Here is an 18,513-nt window from a genome sequence, read left to right on the forward strand (position 1 = left end):
GATTTAACGCCTAGTCTGTTGCACGGTTGGGCTGCCTCAGTCCTTGCACACGATGCTTTGGGACCATTTCATCATTTCTGATCAACGAGTTGGGCGGGCATTTCGCGTGGAAATGTAGCCTCCAGATATGATTACATTTATGAATAAGGGTACAAGCATGCGAGGAAGGCGCCAAAGTATTATACATAAGAGAATCCGTCGTCCTTGAAGACAGACTTCCAGTCAGTGGATATATATATAGCTCAGATAGAACATTCGAGCATATGTTCAAGTCATAACACATGAATTCGGCATGCTTCAGCGGAAACCGTCCAAAGCCGGAAATAGTGGTTAGCAGAACCCGACTTAGTCTTGGAGGGCAAGCATCCAGGAGATGTTGCCTGCAGGAGCGGAGATGAGGGAGAGTGTCTGTCCCCATTCCAGGGGACCGGTGACCAACGTCACTTCACGTTTTCCGGAGATAGTCAGCATCGCTTTCCGAGGCAGCACTTTTTCTTGCCTCCGCAACCATGGTGTCGATGCCCTTTTCTTTCAACGCTTTCTGATCGAATTGTTAGTCTAGATGGCAGAGATACTACGATGCCTGCTTTGACATACATGTAGACAAGATTTGTACTTTGAGAATAGTTCTTCGCATTCATTTGACGAGGTTTTGCCACGAAGGTATTCTGTCATAGTTAGCGGGCATTGTCTACGTTTGCTAGAAGGGGCAGAATAGATGCGTACTTTCGCTGTACCACTTCAAGAAGCAGGTATCATACTTTCTGGGAGGTGTCAGTTCGAGCTCTTTTGTCTGTGGTTGCCAGTGGCAGTAGCTGGGGAAAATATACTCTTTCAGGTCATTGCATTCTGGGGCTATGGAAGCTGCCATGACGAGCTAGCTTACTGTGTCTGGACCGGTTGGTGTATTTCAAAGAGATTGGAATAATGTTCGACCCTCCCCCTCTTTCACCGCATTCAATGTCTCGCTGTCAATGGGATTGTCTATGGAACCAGTATACTTGGAGTCGAGATTCTTGTAGCTGGAGACGATCGCCGATATACCGCGGCTAGACCGATCACGGCAGGCGGTCGGTGATTTTTCGTCCGGCGGGCGCATTTCTCCACCTCCGAGCTTTCCTCAATTTTTCAGGTTATTATCTGCTGCTGCGAGTTTACATTTCTTGTCTCTTCGTCTCTTGCTTGGCTGAGTTCGGCTTTGGACTCAGATATACTCTGCCAATCATGGAGTCTGCGGCAGATTTCCCACCGTTTCAGCAACGGTTAACGTCCAGTCTGGTGCAGATGACGCGCACCGTTGGACAGCTCTCTGCAGAGGATCTGAGTTTCCACCGGACCTCGAGCGCCGAAGTCTCGGAATCCTTGGATGAGCAGAGTGATAGGATCTTGTCGTTGACCTCGACGATTCTCAAGGCTGCCACAGCCGGGACGGATTTACCCGCGCCTAAACTGCACGATGAAGACTCTATTGAAGACAACTGGCGCGGTGTTGTTGATGTTATTGATGCGCTGCTAGAGAGGGCAGACGCCTGTCTCGACGAATTTACGGGAGTCATCAAGAAATTGAGCCCGTCGCAGCAGGAGCAGAGCGCAGCAAGGGCCGCCAAAAAGGCTTCCACCAAGTTCCCCTCCGTTTACGATTTCGGCCCGTCGAAGATCCCCAAGCCGCAATTGTTGTTTCAGCGCCCCCCGATAACACCGATGTTTCGCCTTTTAAGCCTCTTCTTCGAATCAAGCCTCACGCGATTGTTCCGTTGGAGGATTCGTTGAAATTGACAGATCCTGCGCAGGGTTATAAGAATCCGTACGAAACGGAGATCCGCGCTGCCAAGTATCCAGAATCGACCTATACTGTCTCTCCTCCGGTCCAGTACCAGCCGTTTGAATCGACAGCTGCGACGTTCGTGGACACCCTGGAAGGAGTGAAGGAAATGTTGACCGAGCTCAAGTCGGCAAAAGAGATTGCTATTGATTTGGAGCATCACGATGTGCACTCGTATCATGGCTTGGTTTCTCTGATGCAGATTAGCACTCGGGACAAGGATTGGGTTGTTGACACGCTGAAGCCTTGGAGAGAAGAGCTCCAGATTCTCAATGAGGTCTTTGCGGATCCTGGAATTCTCAAAGTCCTCCATGGCTCGTCCATGGATATTATCTGGCTTCAGCGGGATCTTGGCCTCTACGTTGTAGGCATGTTCGATACCTACCACGCCGCCTGTGCCTTGAACTACCCGAAACGGAGCTTGAAGTTCCTCCTTCAGAAGTTTGTCAACTTCGAAGCAGACAAGAGATATCAGATGGCCGACTGGAGAATCCGTCCTCTTCCGTCGGGAATGTTTGACTATGCCCGTTCCGATACTCACTACCTCCTCTATATTTACGACCACCTACGCAACGAGCTGTTGGAGAACTCGACGCCTGACCACAATCTCGTTGATTATGTACTGGAACAGTCAAAGAACGAAGCTTTACAACGTTACGAGCGCCCCGTTTACGACCCTGCCACGGGACAAGGGCAAGGCGGATGGTATGACTATCTGTACCGCAACCCTGCCGTTCTGAGCAAGGAACAGTTTGCCGTCTTCAAAGCAGTGCACCAATGGCGCGATGAGGTGGCAAGGGAAGAGGACGAGGGCGTTCAGTGCGTGTTTCCGAAGCACATTCTTTTCAAGATTGCCCAAGTTATGCCCCTCGACCAGGGTACTTTGTTCCGGACGTTATCTCCCGTGACGCCGATTGCCAAGGACCGAGCAGCGGATCTCCTGGAAGTTATCAAGAAGGCGAAGATTGAAGGAGCTACGGGACCAGAATGGCGCGACGTCGTACGGCCATTGAAAACGACAGCAGCGCAAGCCGCAGAAAAGGGTCTCCCGTCGCCCCCGCCGCCGAGGCAATTGAGTACCCTACTGCAGCGCGCTACGAGTCTTCTCAGTTCTGGGGACCTGTCCTGGAAGTCCGGGAGCCGCTTACGCCTCCGGAGTATTCTGCAATCGCCTCTGCGGAGGCTCTTCGACTTTCTCTTCCCCTGCCGCCCATGCCGCGGACTGTATCCGAAGCTCGCGAGAAGCTTGGCGACACCAAACCAGCACCGAAGCCTGCTCCAGCCCCTGCTCCAGCGCCAGAAGAAGACAGCAAGAAAATATTCACCGTCAAGGAGATGGGCGGACCTCGCAAACGCAAAGCAGTGGCAGCCGAAGAAGCCGAGGCTGCGCCATCGGTTGAGTTGGACGAGATTAACCTGGAGACTGGAGATGCCTTGGAGAAGCCGTCCAAGAAGCAGCGCCAGAAGAACAAGAAGAACAAGTCGCAACCACAGCCCGAAGGCGATGCGCAAGACGATGTACCGTTCAACTATGAAGCTGCCGAGTCCGTATTACGCGCTCAGCCTGCGCAGGCAGCCCCCAGTCGTGTCTCTAAGCGATTCGCCCCATACGCAAAGGCAATGGAGGCGCCTGCAGGAGCCCGGAAGCACAAGAGAGAGATCGCAGGGAAGCAGTTCACATTCCGGTGATGGGCTTGCAGGATGGTTTGCTTCTTCGTACACCGCCTACGGCTATTTTTCATTCTCTAGGATACATGGAAGTCGGATGCATCCTTTGGTGGTGGTGATATGGGTTATTCTGGTTCTGTGCATAGCGATACCCGATAGTGTTTAAATAAAAGGTCGCCTTGTATTGATCTGATATTGTCCCTGATCTGTGCTTTCTTGATCAGTAACCCGAGCTGGACGCCACTACTCACGCTCTAAAGCCTTGCGCCTCTGCTTAAGCATGTACGTGTACATCATGAAAGCGCCTAACTATTAGCTTGTTTGCATCTTCAGTCATTACGAGTAACAGTAAACTCACCAGGAACATATAGCGCAAGGCAGAAGTAGAAAACCCCCGCCCCTATGGGATTGACTGTAGCATTGGCAGCCTTGTACATCAACCACCACTCACTCCCAATCCCAACGGGGTACAGAACAATGAAGAGGGAGTATCTACGTATAGCGAATATCAACCATGCCATTCCCATATGAATGCCGTGTTTTCCACGGGGTAAAACGAATCTCACTCACCTCAACCACTTAACACCATCCACCCTGATCCCCGCCAGAAGCAAGCCGAAATACGCATACCGGACCGCATCCGCCGCGGACCACGCCAGCAGGAGAGCCGGGTAGACAGTCGATGAAGCCGTCGGCTCGGGATACTGGTAGTTCACGGCCCAGACTTGGACGCAGCGCGTGAAGATCTGGGTGAAAGTTGGGAGGACGGTGGCGCGGGTTAGTCCTGTATTCCGGTTAGCTTGGTACTTGGTCGCAGTGGAAATGCGAAAGAGACCTGTTGCGGCGTGGAGGATTTCTACGATGGCGAGAGTTTGGGTCCATCTTGTTTGGGGTTCGAGGTGAGTGTATACAATTTTTGGGAATGGGTCGGTTGGGGAGAGGAGTGCAGCGATGGCGCCGAGGAGGATTCGGAGCCAGAGGGTGGATGAGAGGGTGTTGTAGAGGATCAGGTAGGTGGTTTTTATTGTCATGGTGTTTGTCTAAGACTGGAGATTGATAGGGAACGTGACTGATTCTTTGATTTGGTCTGCTGTATCAACTTGCTGCTGGTTGATGTTATTATCATTGTTGTATAATTTTGAGATTTGCATGTGATAATATTTGTCAGCATCAGTAGCTTAAGTTAGTTAATCCTTGAGAGAGTATGGGGTAGATATGGAGAAGGATCGATCTAGAGGACAGTATTCCAAATATTTCTTCTTGACTATCTTGTGCCATTGAAAATGAACTGCTTAGATGAAGCGATGGATGAGGCGACGGGATTTAGATGCCTGGAGAGAGAAACAGAGTTCAATAGAGCAGGAGACACAGCATGCAAAAGCAAAAGCAATACCTTATTGCTTTTTACCCCATACTTGCAACACTTATTCTGTACAAGTCTACGAGGTCCAGTAGCGCCTACTTAGCATCAGCTCTGAGCTCGATCCGGTATATAGGTACACCGTCCCATACTGCACTTTTGGTGCCGTGATTGCCGTCAACGGTCAACGCCGGTTGAACCGGGATGCTGACGCGACCAATCTCCAGCTCTTAGAATACGAAATTTGTCCTGAGTATCCCAGGGCCAAGATAAGATCTCGTGTCTCGATCGTGGAAGTGAGGTCTGTGCGTGTGCCATGGTTCATGAGTTTACAGTTTGCACAGGCGCAAGACCTTAGTCTGGAGTCAATGTCATGCAGTGGCTGGAGTCTATCTACAGGTCACTTGATCAGGATTTGGCATCACTGTCAGGATTGATCCTACTTATCGATATATTGGATGACATATGCATACCTAGTAGTCTTCTGATGCGAGACCATGACCAAAGACAGTTGCACGTCTATAGCGGCCCTAGAGAGACAACACTACTCCATGAGAATATGGGTATTACGCAGCTGATCGTCTACTGAGACATCCGTGGTTGCCAGCTTACACACATGACTAGTTTCTGATCATCCCCTCAGAAATGGTCATGATGTAATGACATCGAACTGTGCAACAGGCAGTCTTGGAAGTATTAGAGATGAGCAAATCGAGTTTTCGGAATCTTCTTCCCGGAATGTATATGCGAAAGCCACACCAGAGTTCCTCTGATCATAAATCACGGACGTTGATATTGATTCCTTTGATGTGAGGCATAGATGCGGTGGTTTAGCTTCTTAGTACATATTCTGTAGAAATAAAGATAAAAATAAAATAATGGCGGATGCTGTCGATTTGTTGACGCAGGTACCAGGCCCCAGTCTGATCAGGTGGATACTTAGCATGGGCACTAACCCGCTAGTTCCTCGTCTTCCAGGGGACTCCAGGCCTTAGTGCGGTCGCACCACAGTTGGAACGGTCAGGTACCAGCACTGTCGTTATTTGCCCTCAGAAAGCATAAATCAATGGATAAATCCATTCTTCTGTGAGACAACATTCTATATTTATTGATCACGCCATCAGTTGATTGATTGTGAGTTAGTTTTTTTTGGTTTGATTTTAGACTACACTAGCTCCAAAAGCAGGAACATGTATCAGGAATGCTAGATAAATGTGCTGATAAGGACTCTTATCAGCAACCATCATGGAGGACCTTCCCAAGTACTTACTTTGTAATGGAGAGGGGGTGGGAAAAGAACCGGTGGGCCAATGCAGCAAGACAGCCATGACTCTGGTTAGAATGGTGCGGAGCCAATGAGCACCACGGATCCAAGCACACATGGCAGAGAGCCATCAACATCCCTGAGGAATGGACTCCGGAATTCAGGTTTTACAATCTCCAGTAGATGTAATGATGATGCTGTTGATAACATTGCAGCGATAGCATCTGCATATGACACCTCTGGAGGCAAAGACTGAGACAAGAAATGTGCAACATGGCCACTGAGACATTTAGTCCAAGTTGTTTTTGTCTCCTACTATCTAGTCTAACCGCCACTCCACATTTCCTTACTGGGGAGTCTGCAGGGAGTCATCATTATTATCAACCAGCTAAAATGAACAATATTATTATTATTGAGAATGAGAAATAAATTCTCAAAACAGTTAAATTGTACAAAATTTCATCGCATTTGATGATTATGCTTCAAAAGGTCTGTAGGCTCTAGCTGCTAAATAATAGTCTGACAGACCGCATTTTAATCTCACTACAGTTTGAGGGGTGGCGATCTGGGAGTAGGTATCGGCTGGTCACAGGTTAACGCACTGGGCCAGGGGTAAAACTTAGCCCCATAACGATAATCATAATTTACCATATTATTATTAATTTTCCGTTCCTCCGCCCTCTGTATCTACTCGATAAACTCCATCCTCGCCAGCACAAAAGGGGAAAGAAAGTTAGAACTAGTTATCTTCTCCATCGTTATTCGCTGGAAACGCACAGGCTGGATACCTAGATACTCCAGCTCGAGGACTGTCTCCAGTCTCCAGCATCTGCCTAACCGACATTTCAGGTGCGTGCGGCAGGTGGCTCCAGCCTTCGGTCAATGGAGACATTCCCCTTGCGTCGTCCTGCATCGAGTGGGTGGACTTCAACTTCCAAACGTCAGACTCTGAAAAAGGAGAAAATAAGACTGCGGGAGATGATCATCCGTACATTGATTCGGATAAACTTGCCTTAAAACACACCGTAGAATTGTTAAGATCTCCTTGATCTGTTGCCCGAAGCAGGACAAGTGATACAACCGTTTCCCTTGAAAGGCAGGGGAAATGGAAGTCAAAGGACCCAAGGCAGAAGGCAGGAAACAAGGAACATCAACCCTGCATAGAGTGAAACAATGGACAAGATAGGTTTGTCGAACTCTGCCAATTATCTGGACGTCAAAGCCTGGCGATCACTTTGGATATTTCAAGTCTACTGTAGTTACAGAAGACAGTGGCATTTGTCGATATCAGTAGGATTATGATGAGACTACTTTAGACGTATCTGCATATCATAAAAATTAGGTAACCATCGCTTCGTGCTCTATAGATACATCAACATCTGGCTATTTCGAAGGATTTCTTGCGGAGGAATGCCGATTTAGATGCCGAATGGCATGACCTGCATGGACCTTTTTTATGAATTAAGTAACGTGATTTTTGTTGGTATGGAGTATGAGAAATCCCATTAACCTATATCTGCTACTCTTAATTGCCAGAAGGAAATACTGAATATTCATCGCTTAGACCCAGGTACCAGGAAAAGACGGGACAAACTGCTGGGTCCTATCCATTAGTATTGAATGGGCTTGAATTTCCCGTACCTAGGGTACAAGAGTACAAGCTCAGGTACCATGCATGAATGGGGGTCGGGAGTCAGGAACAATCATCATCATCACGCACCCCCCATGGACATTTCTCGACTAATTATTGCTTAATGTCATGAGGAATTTAACCCATTTATTTTGACTCATTTGAACACCTCCTGAGCCCATATCTCCTCGCATATGCATAGACGCTCGGTCTCGTACGTTAATGCATGGTAAGGTATGCCTATCTCCACCGTATCGACAATTAATGGATAGTTAGTACTATCCCTGAGCCAAAAAATCAGAAATCCCCATCCGAGGGTGCCTTGGCTTCCCCTCCTTCCACTTTTCTTTTCCTTTTCTTTTCTTTTTTTTTTTTTTTTCTTTTTCTTCTTTTTTTTTCCCTTCTATTTTTCCTTTTTGGCTTTTCCCTTTGTTCTCTTGTTTTCTTCTTATGGCTTCTCCCATATCTAAACCCAAAATGAGTCGTCTTCACTTTCGTTGTTTTATTTGACACTTTTCTTCCTTCCCGCTCCTCCGTCACCCCTCCTGCTTCCTGATTCTTAATATCCATTAAACTTGCCATCATCGACATTATTTGATATCATTACTATCCAACTAATACTACACGCACTTGTACCCTCCTTTTAATTTGGGCTCTGTCGGTCGCAAAGTTATTCGCATTACACCTAATATTTGATCGTCCTGCCGCCCCTTCTCTGCTTCGTCTCAATACTCTATCGCTTTGGGCTCACCAATTTCTTCCCATCCGCCTTGCGCTCCCTACTTTACTCTGCATATTTTTTCCCTCCCAACCATCTCCTACGCCGACGGTCTCGACATTCTTTTTAACTTCGCTTGAGACAATTCAGCTCCGACTGTCTCAATTGCTTTTCCGGGCACCGCGACCGTCCCTGCCTTCTTGAAAAACTATCGCTCCCTCCGTTGCTAGCGCTCCAACGCTCCGTTCGAAAGTCGTGCAAAGCGTCGACCCTCAATTTATTCCTAGTATATCAACACAGCATACTGAGCTGTCGAAAACGTCTGCGGCATTCATAATCCGTCGGGCAGTCTCCATTGATCGGGTTTCGCTCGCTCCGATAGGTCCCTTTTCGACACCTGCGATAAGGCGTATAGTCTGCAGACTTCGCTACGTGCGCGCGTCCACGCCTCAAACTATAGATGGTCAGCGTCTGAATTTTGACATCTACAATCCAGCCAGCGACAGTTATCTGGCGGTTCCCAGTGATCTACTTTGATCTGAACGTGTCAAGCCTGGTGGCTGGACTCTCCTCGATATAAGTGCAAGCGTATCTGTGCGATTGTCTGTTTGTGAGAGTTTATTTAGCACAACTACCACCATAGCTTTCCTTTCACAATATGTCTGTAGCAACAATGTTGCAACCGGCGTCAAGAGCATCTACATCCTCATCTTCTTCTTTCCAACCCGTCACCCGTCAGAACACGATGTCGTCCCACGATACACGGTCTCTTCGGCAGTCCAAGCGGCTGTCCGTCACCGCGCTATACCTTTCCATGTCCGCAAAAGACAGAGATCTCGAAATTTCCGATGATCTGGCGAAGGGTGAGTTACTTCAATTGGCTTGATTGAGACATACAGGTTCAGATGTCTAATCGGTTCTGGAACAGCTCAAAAATATCTACGGGAACTGAAAGCGAAAATCTCCTCGCAATCGAAGAAGAATTTCGTTCTCGAAAAGGATGTCCGATATCTGGACTCTCGGATAGCTCTGCTCATCCAGAACCGCATGGCGCTCGAAGAGGTATGTTATTATTATTCCTGGTAAACTGGATGCCTTTGAGAGGTGGCTCATGTCTCTCGCAGCAAAACGAAGTTGCAAACCATCTTGACGACGAAGATCCCCAAGAGGGTTTCTTTCCCAATGATGAGAAAACCCAGAAATATGGAAACCTTTTATTTCTTCTGCAATCCGAACCCCGGCACATCGCTCATCTGTGTCGACTTGTCTCCATGTCGGAAATTGATTCCCTTCTCCAGACCGTCATGTTCACCATCTACGGAAACCAGTACGAGAGCCGTGAAGAGCATCTTCTCTTGACCATGTTTCAGTCTGTTCTCACTTATCAATTCGATAACACCCCTGAGTACTCGTCACTGTTACGACAAAATACACCTGTCTCTCGCATGATGACCACGTACACGCGTCGCGGTCCTGGCCAAAGTTACTTGAAGCAAGTGCTGGCGGAACAGATTAATGCTTTGATTGAGCTGCGCGATGTTGATCTGGAGATCAATCCTCTGAAGGTGTACGAGAACATGGTGAAGGAGATCGAAGAGAAAACTGGCTCGTTGCCCAGTCATCTGCCAAAGTCTGTCACAGCCGAGGTGGCTGCGGAGAACGCACAGGTACAGGCTATCATTGAGCCACGGCTGAAAATGCTGACCGACATTGCGAACGGGTTCCTGACGACAATCATTAACTCCGTGGACGAGGCTCCCTACGGTATCAGATGGATTTGCAAGCAGATTCGGAGCTTGTCTCGCCGCAAGTATCCGGATGCGCAGGATCAGACCATTTGCACCCTGATTGGCGGTTTCTTCTTCCTTCGATTCATCAATCCCGCTATTGTCACCCCCAGGTCCTACATGCTGATCGAATCGGTTCCGACCGAGAAGCCTCGTCGCACCCTTACTCTGATTGCGAAGATGCTTCAGAATTTGGCTAACAAACCTTCGTACGCCAAGGAGCCATACATGGCTAAACTCCAGCCCTTCATTCAGCAGAACAAGGAGCGTGTCAACAAATTCTTGCTGGACCTTTGTGAAGTCCAAGATTTTTACGAGAGCTTGGAAATGGACAACTATGTAGCTCTTTCCAAGCGCGACCTTGAGTTGCAGATTACTCTGAATGAGATGTATGCTACTCATGCTCTGCTGGAAAAGCACAGCCTGGCTCTGGCGCAGGATCAGCACTCTCACCTCAACCAGCTCTTGCAAGAACTGGGATCTGCACCCGCACAGGTCCCGCGAAAGGAAAACCGAACGATCACCGTTCCCCTTTTTAGTCGATGGGAGACTGCTCTTGATGATTTGACGGCCGCCCTCGATATCACCCAGGAGGAAGTGTTTTTCATGGAAGCGAAATCGACTTTCGTGCAGATTCTGCGAACATTGCCTCCGAACTCGGCGATCGCCCGGCGGCCGCTTCGGCTGGATCGAATTGCAGAGGCGGCGGCCACTCTGAAGAACGATGCGGTGATGGTGCGAAAGGGCATTCGGACCATGGAGCTGCTGAGTCAGCTACAGGAGATGGGCGTCATTGACCGTTCCGACGACTTCAGTCTTTTGCGAGATGAGGTGGAGCAGGAATTAGTCCACCTTGGCTCTTTGAAGGAGAAGGTCCTTGAAGAGACAAAGAAGCTCGAGGAAGTTTTCGCAACGATCCGCGACCACAACGCGTACCTGGTGGGCCAGTTGGAAACCTACAAATCATACCTGCACAACGTTCGCAGTCAGTCGGAGGGCAAGCAGCGCAAACAGCAAAAGCACCAGGAGCTGGGCCCGTACAAGTTCACCCACCAGCAACTCGAGAAGGAGGGTGTCATTCGGAAGAGCAACGTACCGGAGAATCGGCGCGCCAACATCTACTTCATGTTCAAGAGCCCTCTCCCTGGCACCTTTGTCATCAGTCTTCATTACAAAGGTAAGTACAGCTGCAGCCGTCCATTGGTGTTGATCTACTCTACTGCGGTGGCTGACCATGTCTTACGTATCTAGGTCGTGCTCGTGGCCTTTTGGAACTGGATCTCAAGCTCGACGATTTGCTGGAGATGCAAAAGGACAACCTTGAAGACCTCGATCTCGAGTATGTTCAATTTAACGTTTCTAAGGTGCTCACCCTTCTTAATAAGCGGTTTGCACGGAAGAAGGGCTGGTAAGATGATTAGCGCAGCGTCTTACCAGACCATTGATATTACGATGTGTACGAGATGGAGCAGATTGTTGGCCGCAAACGTCCGGACGAAACTCTAAATCCTTCGGTCTAACGGCCATGCTGTGTTACAATTCTCCATTTGACGAGCGAGGGCGAGATCTCAGGCGCGCTGCTTAAGGCAGCTTGGGCGCGGGCTCGACATGAGAAGACCTGCTCCGCGTTACGAAACGGCGATGGACGATATTCTACTCCGTACCCTGTCTCAATGCACGTCCCTCGCATGGGGCTAGGCGTTCGAGCAGGGGACGAATTTCAGATACCCTATGACTTGTTGTTTTGATACCTTATACTATTATCCTGCTGGTACTCGGGAACATCCTTGTAATATGGTGAGCACATATGTCGTCTTGGTTATGGATGTCCGCTGGTTCGGGAACACGCCATAGCTGGGCTTGACTTTGTCTGGTTGGCTTTTTATTTCGCTGATATCACCGTGTGTTGTCTTTTACTTGCAACGTTTATACCAGTTGGATGATTGATATTTTGTGAATGCTTCTTGATACACCACTGTTTGACGACTATATTGTTTCTGAATCTTCTTCGGCGGTATGAGTTGCATCTGCTGTCCCATCTTGCCTTATACCGGGTGTTGGCCTTTTTCTGCGTCTCTTCGCTGCCTGTAAACTTATTCGGCTTGATGTGTTTTCGTCTTTGTCTTCTTTGTGTGTAGTTGAATGCCACCCTACTCTCCAGTGTGAGCCAGCTTGACGAACCATGTGCTATTGCCTGGGTCGTTTGTGTCTTGGGGTGGATCAGATCTGTGCTTGGCCTTGACTATCAAATTCCCTCTATGGACCTGCTTCTGACGGGGACAACGTGTCACACAGAGACGCCGGTGAATGAGCTCTGACCGTCTATGTAAATATGTATCTATATTTTTTATCTATTATTCATGAACTCTACAGGTATGAGCCGGGTTTCCTCAATCATAATAGATGAGGGACATTAAGCTAGCCAAGTGGCTTTTCACAATCCCGCTGAACGTCGGTAGGTATTACTATATTGATGGGAGGAAATAGTCCTGTTAGCCATTATACTTACCTAAGACTTTGATAACGTATCTACCTCTCTATACGGTCTTTCGTTTTGATGCAGACCGACACTTTGTAGACGGGTGGATCTCGTAGTGTTTGTCTACGTAGTCTGCAAGTTTTCTGTCTTGTCAAGAAGTTCGCCTGCCCCTCTTAATACACTAGCGGGCGCGTTTTAGAGGCCCTCCCTCCCTTAGCATCGCGTTCTTTGACCGTCTCTTGCTGGTCGACCGTACGGAAGACAGAGACTTATTCCTCGGCCAGCTCAATTTGATCCTTCTCCTCCAAACTCTAGCCATCTCTGGTTACGCTCTGATCTATCTACAACATAAATCTTCTTCATTCTCCTCTCGCTCGACTGCAGGTTGCCATCGTTGAAGCAATCAAGAAGTCGACGGCCTAATACTTTCTGCACTCCGCCTCCCTCAATCTATCTTCCTTCCCCACTCCCCTCCCCTTTTCGATCATAATTTCTCAAATAAAGCGTCTTAACCAACCCTTGATTTTCCAGATCAAGTCTTCATAACGTTCTTCGCCTTGTATTCTTCTCAAATTCGATTATACCATATTAGCAACCATGGCTGCTGTAGCTGAGAACAAGTCGGCCACGACGTCGAAATATGACGACTACGATTTCCCGACCACTGCGCCTGAACCCCAGCCGGGCCACCCTGGCCACACTTCCCCAGAGCAGGATGCAAAGGTTGAGCAGCTCCGTAGTGAGCTGGAGCAGCTGGGATACACGGACAGACTGGATACCCTGACCATGCTGCGCTTCTTGAGAGCCCGGAAGTTTGATGTGGCTGCCGCTAAGGCCATGTATGTTTGTTCACCGTCCCGGACGCCTTGTTGTTCTCAAGGGTTACCTGTGTCTGCCGATTGACCGTTTTACTGTGGACGCTGAACATTGTTCCATTGGCTAATACGTGAGTTCGTTGCTTTTACCAGGTTCATCGATTGTGAGAAGTGGCGGAAAGAATTCGGCACCGACGACCTCGTCCGCACCTTTGACTACAAGGAGAAGCCCCAGGTCTTCCAGTACTACCCTCAATATTACCACAAGACAGACAAGGTAGGCTTTTTTTTTTTTTTGGTACATAAATGGTGGTTTGCCACTCATGTGCTAATGGATACTTTTATCGGATAGGATGGCCGTCCTGTCTACATTGAGAAGTTGGGCAAGATCGATCTCAACGCCATGTACAAAATCACAACCGCCGAGCGCATGTTGCAGAACCTCGTGTGCGAGTATGAGAAGCTCGCGGATCCCCGGCTGCCCGCCTGCTCGCGCAAGGCCGGCAAGTTGCTCGAGACCTGCTGCAGCATCATGGACCTGAAAGGCGTCGGCATCACAAGCGTCCCCTCCGTGTACGGATACGTGCGTCAGGCTTCCGCCATCTCGCAGAACTACTACCCCGAGCGCCTGGGCAAGCTGTACCTGATCAATGCCCCCTGGGGTTTCAGCAGCGTGTTCAACGTCGTCAAGGGATTCCTCGACCCCGTCACCGTGCAGAAGATCCACGTCCTTGGGTCCGGTTACAAGAAGGAATTGCTGGAGCAGATCCCTGCCGAGAACCTCCCCGTTGAATTCGGCGGTACCTGCGAGTGCGCTGGCGGCTGTGAGCTCAGCGATATGGGTCCCTGGCAAGAGCCCGAGTGGGCTAAGCCGCCCAAGTGGGCTCTGCCTAAGGAGGAACAGAATGTCGTGAAAAATGAGGACTCGGGTCCTGTGGTGAAGGATCCCGCCGCGCAAGAGGGCTCTCAGCCCGTAGCGTAGGCTATCCGCCCTTCTTGCTCTCTTTGCTCTTCTCGTTTGCCTTGCATACATAAATTCTTGGATTCATGTGGTAAAGGAATTCAGCTATCATCCGTGTCGACCTGCGTGTCCTTCACCAGTGCCGTCTCTTATCACTCCTCCCCTGGGACTTCCCCTCTTCTTGTGCCTTCAACCGTGTCCTTTCTGATCGCATTTCAACATCGCATAAATTCAATAACTGGTCAAATGTTACCCTGGCGGAGTGGCTTGTAGAGCCGACCGGGGTCATTTTTATCTCTTTCCTCTTCTCAATATCCAAACTTAGATAGTCAACAACTCCGACTGAGTGGCGTGGCGCTTTTATAGATGCGGACAAGGATAACAACACATGGCAGGACTGAATATAAAGTGTTTATCTTTGTGTGGAATTTGGTTACTTGGCTATGGATAGTCAAAACATGACTGCACGTTCTCGTACACTTTTACTTTGATCTATCCCAACCGGCATTTGAGAAACCTGATGAGAAATGCAGAAATGATGGTTGTAAATGAGATTGGTATCACCACCTTACCACTAGCCTTTATTCCAACGCCAAATAACCTATACCATGGGATATCGCCAAGAACCAAAAGAAAGAAAGACAGAAAATAAGGAAACGCTTCAGCTTTACATCTTCTCCACGACTTCCGCAGCCCGGCCCGCTCGTTCTGCCTTGCCCAGCGTCGATGACAGCGCCTTCCCATCCGGCCCGCTCTCGACTTGCTCGCCAGGGACTGCCTCACCCTGAAGCCGGAGTAAAGTCCGCAACGCATCGTCATAAACCTCCGCCATCTCCCCATTGCGCCAGCGCTCCGCCTCATGCTCGGACCCAAGGGGAATCTGCAAATTCCACCGCGCAGACTTTGATTTCGAGGGTCTCCGGCGCAGCTTGCGTGATCCGTTCTGCGTCGATGTATTTCGTGCATCCGCGTCAGACATAGGAACGTCTTCTTCACCCTCGCCGTCCCCATCTTCATTTCCATCTTCATTTCCATTTTCATTTCCAGCTTCAGCATCGACATCATCGTCCGCGTCCATATCATCTTCATCCTCCTCGATAGCTTTCCTCAATTGCTCTGCGTACGCCTTCGCCGCACGAGCCGGCGCATCCCGCCTCAGCTGCGCGACTGTCGTGGTAAGTGACTCCAGCTGGGCGTACAGCGATGTCACACGCGCCGCGAGCTCGGTATCGTAGGGCTCGTACTCGATTGTCTCAGTTGGTTGCGTGAAGGCAGCGGGGAAAGGGAACTGTGACGAGGAGGAGTCGAGGCCGTTGATGCTGATTGAGGCGGAGGCGGTGGTGAACGTTTGATTGATGTACTATAATCCATCATTTAGAGCCGAATTGACATGTTGATCTTTACGCGGGGGAGGTGGGGGTAGAGGATCGTACCTGGTCGACCAATTCCTTCACGCGTTCTCGCATGGGATCCGGTCCATCGCTTGTGTTTGCCGAGGGGGGAAGATGGAGATCGAGCTTTTGGCGGGAGAGGGCGACGGTGTTGGCGTAGAGGTAGGTGAAGTCTGCGGGCGATTGGAGCTCGATTTTGCGGTAGTGAGGGCTGACATTGTTGTTATGCTGCTGCTGTTGGTTGGTTGTTCTGTTGATTTGTTGCTGGTGGACGCGGTGCGGGATGTTCTATCATTATTTACTCTGGTCGGACGGGGTACCTATCGTTATCGTCTGCGATGCCTCAGGCATTAATTAGTGCTTGAGGAGAATTGTTTGCTGCCTAAGGCAACCTGTCGATCACGGGCCCCCGCAACGATGTCATCGATCTGGTTTGGAATATCTCTGTTTAGTTGAGGGACTTGGAAGCTTCATGAACGTGTTGCGCGTTTATCCTCTTTGTTCCTTTCTTCGATTCTCTGGCCCTGTCTGCGAGGTTTTGTGGGGATTGAGTTGATACTACGTCTGTGTCTGTTTATTCTATTTGTTTGGGTTGCAAGCTTGTAAGAGCTGTATGCTCTCATCCCTTTTCTTTCGTCGCAAGGCTTCAGTGGATGCCGCGTCCATCTAAGTCCACTCATTGCTGTTGTCTTACATTGATTGCCAGACCATGTTGCGATAATGTCACAGCGCCCTGCCAAGACAATCTTGGAGGCCTGTTGTAACAAAATTCTGATATAATATCGAGGTAATCCGTGCAGTCATCATTACCATGGAAGGCATTCGCCGGATTACGCTCGTCGACCATACCGACCCCTCACGCCGCTCCGACAATGAAGAGGCGCTGTCTCAAACCCCCTCGGCTACAGGGTCACGAACCGGCTCCAGGCGATTGAGCAGAGTGTCCATCCGTGGTGAACTCAAGCGACGAAAGTATGCCAAATGGCAGCCGGACCGATTGAAGCTCTCGGACGACAGTAGTTTGAGCAGAATGCCGTCTCCGTCGGTGAATCCATTGACTCACATGAATACGAATGCAAATACCATATCTGGGGAGAGCGCTCTAGCTGGCCCTTCTCAAGCCGCGATCGAGCAGCACGACATCGATGCGACAGATTTTGCGTCCTCAACGAATGGCGAGCGCGATTCCGCAGTGCCTCAGCAACAAGAGGGCTACGACCCAAAGAACAACACCAAAGGTGCTCGTTCCGTCAGCGAATTGGACATCCTCTACGAGAATCAGCGCGGCTGGTTCTTTTTCGGCATTCCGTTGTACTCGCACAGCTCGCTACTCAATTTTGATCCCGGCCCTTGGGTCACGCATGACTTCCGCGAGAGCCCTGTCAACATCACCAATGCCCAAGTGCCAGACCCAAGCTGGGAATGGGCTTGGCCGTCATGGTACGTCGATATGTCCGGCGACGTCGACGACCAGGGCTGGCAGTATTCGTTCTCGTTTAGCTCAACAGCCTGGCATGGGACTCATCCCTGGTTCCATTCGTTCGTTCGAAGACGACGATGGGTTAGACTGCGCGTAAAGCGCGCTGTGGACAAAACACATCGTGGACGATCGGGATTCGAGGTGGCTCACATGTTGAACGAGGATTATTTTACAATTCACTCTCCGCGAAAGCGAAGCAAAGCCACCAGTTCGATAGCGGCGTCGGGGAATCTGAGTCGCACAACCACTGGAGTGGAAGAGGAGACTCCGTTGGAAGAAATAGGAAACATTCCTACACTAATGTATGCCCTGAAGGCTGCCATTGTTGATCGTGAGAAGATAGACGCTCTGAAGCGTTTCATCGAGGATGGGGGCGAAGAGCTTCACTACCTGGATGACAAGGTATCCCAATCACTCGTTTCTCGTCTCCAATAGTCTACTGACTACCTGATAGATCCCTGAAATCATGTCGATGTTTGTCTTCCAAAACTCGAGATGGCAGTTCCTCACCCACTTGGAGAATGTCACCAACGACCTCTTGCGGGAAGCCGCCGAAAAAGACAATGCAGACGCCGAAGAGATGCGGCGCAAACAACAGAACCTCACGAAAGCTGCGGAGACAGCGAGACGGCATATCACGGGGCCCGAGTTACTAGGTTTCGAACACCACGAGTCGATGAACTTGACTCCTGCCTCAAAGCATGATCTGTTAGAGACCTGCTCCAAAAGGTCCTCGTTCAAACCGATCGACAATGGCGGACAGATCAAGGGTATCCCTGAGGCGGCGGAAATTGGCCTTGAAGGTCATATACGCCGTCCTTCCTGATCCCTGGAAGTAAGTCCGATGGAGAGGTAGCTAGCTTTCTGCAACTGATGCATGTCGAGCGAGGGTTGTGTTGAGCTTGTTGAGCGTTGGATACTTTTTTTTCCTTCTTTTGCTTTTAGCGTCTAGTACCCCCAGTTCAAGCGCCACGTAATAACATGCTATGCACAAAATTGTTGCCCAGACACCTTTCTAGTTTGAAGACTAAATAAGTCAATTCAACATCATTGATGGTTAGCTGAGATTCGTTAATTCCGCAATGCTTCCGATGCTCCGCCTGGAGTAAGCTTGAGCGATCCGAACCCCACCGCCTGC

The 18,513-nt window shown here is 49.5% G+C and overlaps 7 protein-coding genes across 7 annotated transcripts; 4 read left to right on the forward strand and 3 right to left on the reverse strand.

The window, feature by feature from the left end:
- Nucleotides 1-28: 28 nt before the first annotated feature.
- Nucleotides 29-987, reverse strand: P174DRAFT_444018 (uncharacterized protein). Its single transcript, XM_024827978.1, has 4 exons — nucleotides 831-987; nucleotides 727-764; nucleotides 598-668; nucleotides 29-541 (listed from the first exon to the last, which is right to left on the reverse strand). The coding sequence occupies exons 1-4, from the start codon at nucleotides 869-871 to the stop codon at nucleotides 446-448; spliced, it is 246 nt and encodes an 81-aa protein (XP_024680600.1). The 5' UTR covers nucleotides 872-987; the 3' UTR covers nucleotides 29-445.
- Nucleotides 988-1,148: 161 nt separating this feature from the next.
- Nucleotides 1,149-3,756, forward strand: P174DRAFT_444019 (exosome nuclease subunit RRP6). Its single transcript, XM_024827979.1, has 3 exons — nucleotides 1,149-1,632; nucleotides 1,719-2,822; nucleotides 2,891-3,756. Exons 1-3 carry the CDS (start codon nucleotides 1,225-1,227, stop codon nucleotides 3,509-3,511), a joined length of 2,133 nt encoding a protein of 710 aa, XP_024680601.1. The 5' UTR covers nucleotides 1,149-1,224; the 3' UTR covers nucleotides 3,512-3,756.
- P174DRAFT_256658 (putative membrane protein) lies at nucleotides 3,695-4,746 on the reverse strand. The gene is made up of 4 exons (XM_024821475.1): nucleotides 4,326-4,746; nucleotides 4,061-4,274; nucleotides 3,849-3,982; nucleotides 3,695-3,795 (listed from the first exon to the last, which is right to left on the reverse strand). Exons 1-4 carry the CDS (start codon nucleotides 4,519-4,521, stop codon nucleotides 3,734-3,736), a joined length of 606 nt encoding a protein of 201 aa, XP_024680602.1. The 5' UTR covers nucleotides 4,522-4,746; the 3' UTR covers nucleotides 3,695-3,733.
- Nucleotides 4,747-9,120: 4,374 nt separating this feature from the next.
- Nucleotides 9,121-11,661, forward strand: P174DRAFT_433415 (Ras GTPase activating protein IRA2; the record flags this gene model as incomplete). Its single annotated transcript, XM_024825807.1, has 4 exons — nucleotides 9,121-9,325; nucleotides 9,391-9,524; nucleotides 9,587-11,426; nucleotides 11,501-11,661. The coding sequence occupies 4 exons, from the start codon at nucleotides 9,121-9,123 to the stop codon at nucleotides 11,659-11,661; spliced, it is 2,340 nt and encodes a 779-aa protein (XP_024680603.1).
- A 1,301-nt stretch (nucleotides 11,662-12,962) lies between these two features.
- On the forward strand, nucleotides 12,963-14,929 carry P174DRAFT_410955 (SEC14 family lipid-binding protein). Its single transcript, XM_024824260.1, has 3 exons — nucleotides 12,963-13,567; nucleotides 13,697-13,820; nucleotides 13,896-14,929. The coding sequence occupies exons 1-3, from the start codon at nucleotides 13,326-13,328 to the stop codon at nucleotides 14,523-14,525; spliced, it is 996 nt and encodes a 331-aa protein (XP_024680604.1). The 5' UTR covers nucleotides 12,963-13,325; the 3' UTR covers nucleotides 14,526-14,929.
- A 136-nt stretch (nucleotides 14,930-15,065) lies between these two features.
- P174DRAFT_444022 (uncharacterized protein) lies at nucleotides 15,066-16,319 on the reverse strand (the record flags this gene model as incomplete). The annotated part of the gene is made up of 3 exons (XM_024827980.1): nucleotides 15,066-15,864; nucleotides 15,938-16,106; nucleotides 16,312-16,319. 3 exons carry the CDS (start codon nucleotides 16,317-16,319, stop codon nucleotides 15,172-15,174), a joined length of 870 nt encoding a protein of 289 aa, XP_024680605.1. The 3' UTR covers nucleotides 15,066-15,171.
- A 23-nt stretch (nucleotides 16,320-16,342) lies between these two features.
- Nucleotides 16,343-18,392, forward strand: P174DRAFT_444023 (uncharacterized protein). Its single transcript, XM_024827981.1, has 2 exons — nucleotides 16,343-17,777; nucleotides 17,830-18,392. The coding sequence occupies exons 1-2, from the start codon at nucleotides 16,707-16,709 to the stop codon at nucleotides 18,199-18,201; spliced, it is 1,443 nt and encodes a 480-aa protein (XP_024680606.1). The 5' UTR covers nucleotides 16,343-16,706; the 3' UTR covers nucleotides 18,202-18,392.
- The last annotated feature ends 121 nt before the right edge of the window (nucleotides 18,393-18,513 follow it).

Source organism: Aspergillus novofumigatus (genome assembly GCF_002847465.1).
Source record: "Aspergillus novofumigatus IBT 16806 chromosome Unknown P174scaffold_6, whole genome shotgun sequence".
NCBI classification, from domain to species: domain Eukaryota; kingdom Fungi; phylum Ascomycota; class Eurotiomycetes; order Eurotiales; family Aspergillaceae; genus Aspergillus; species Aspergillus novofumigatus.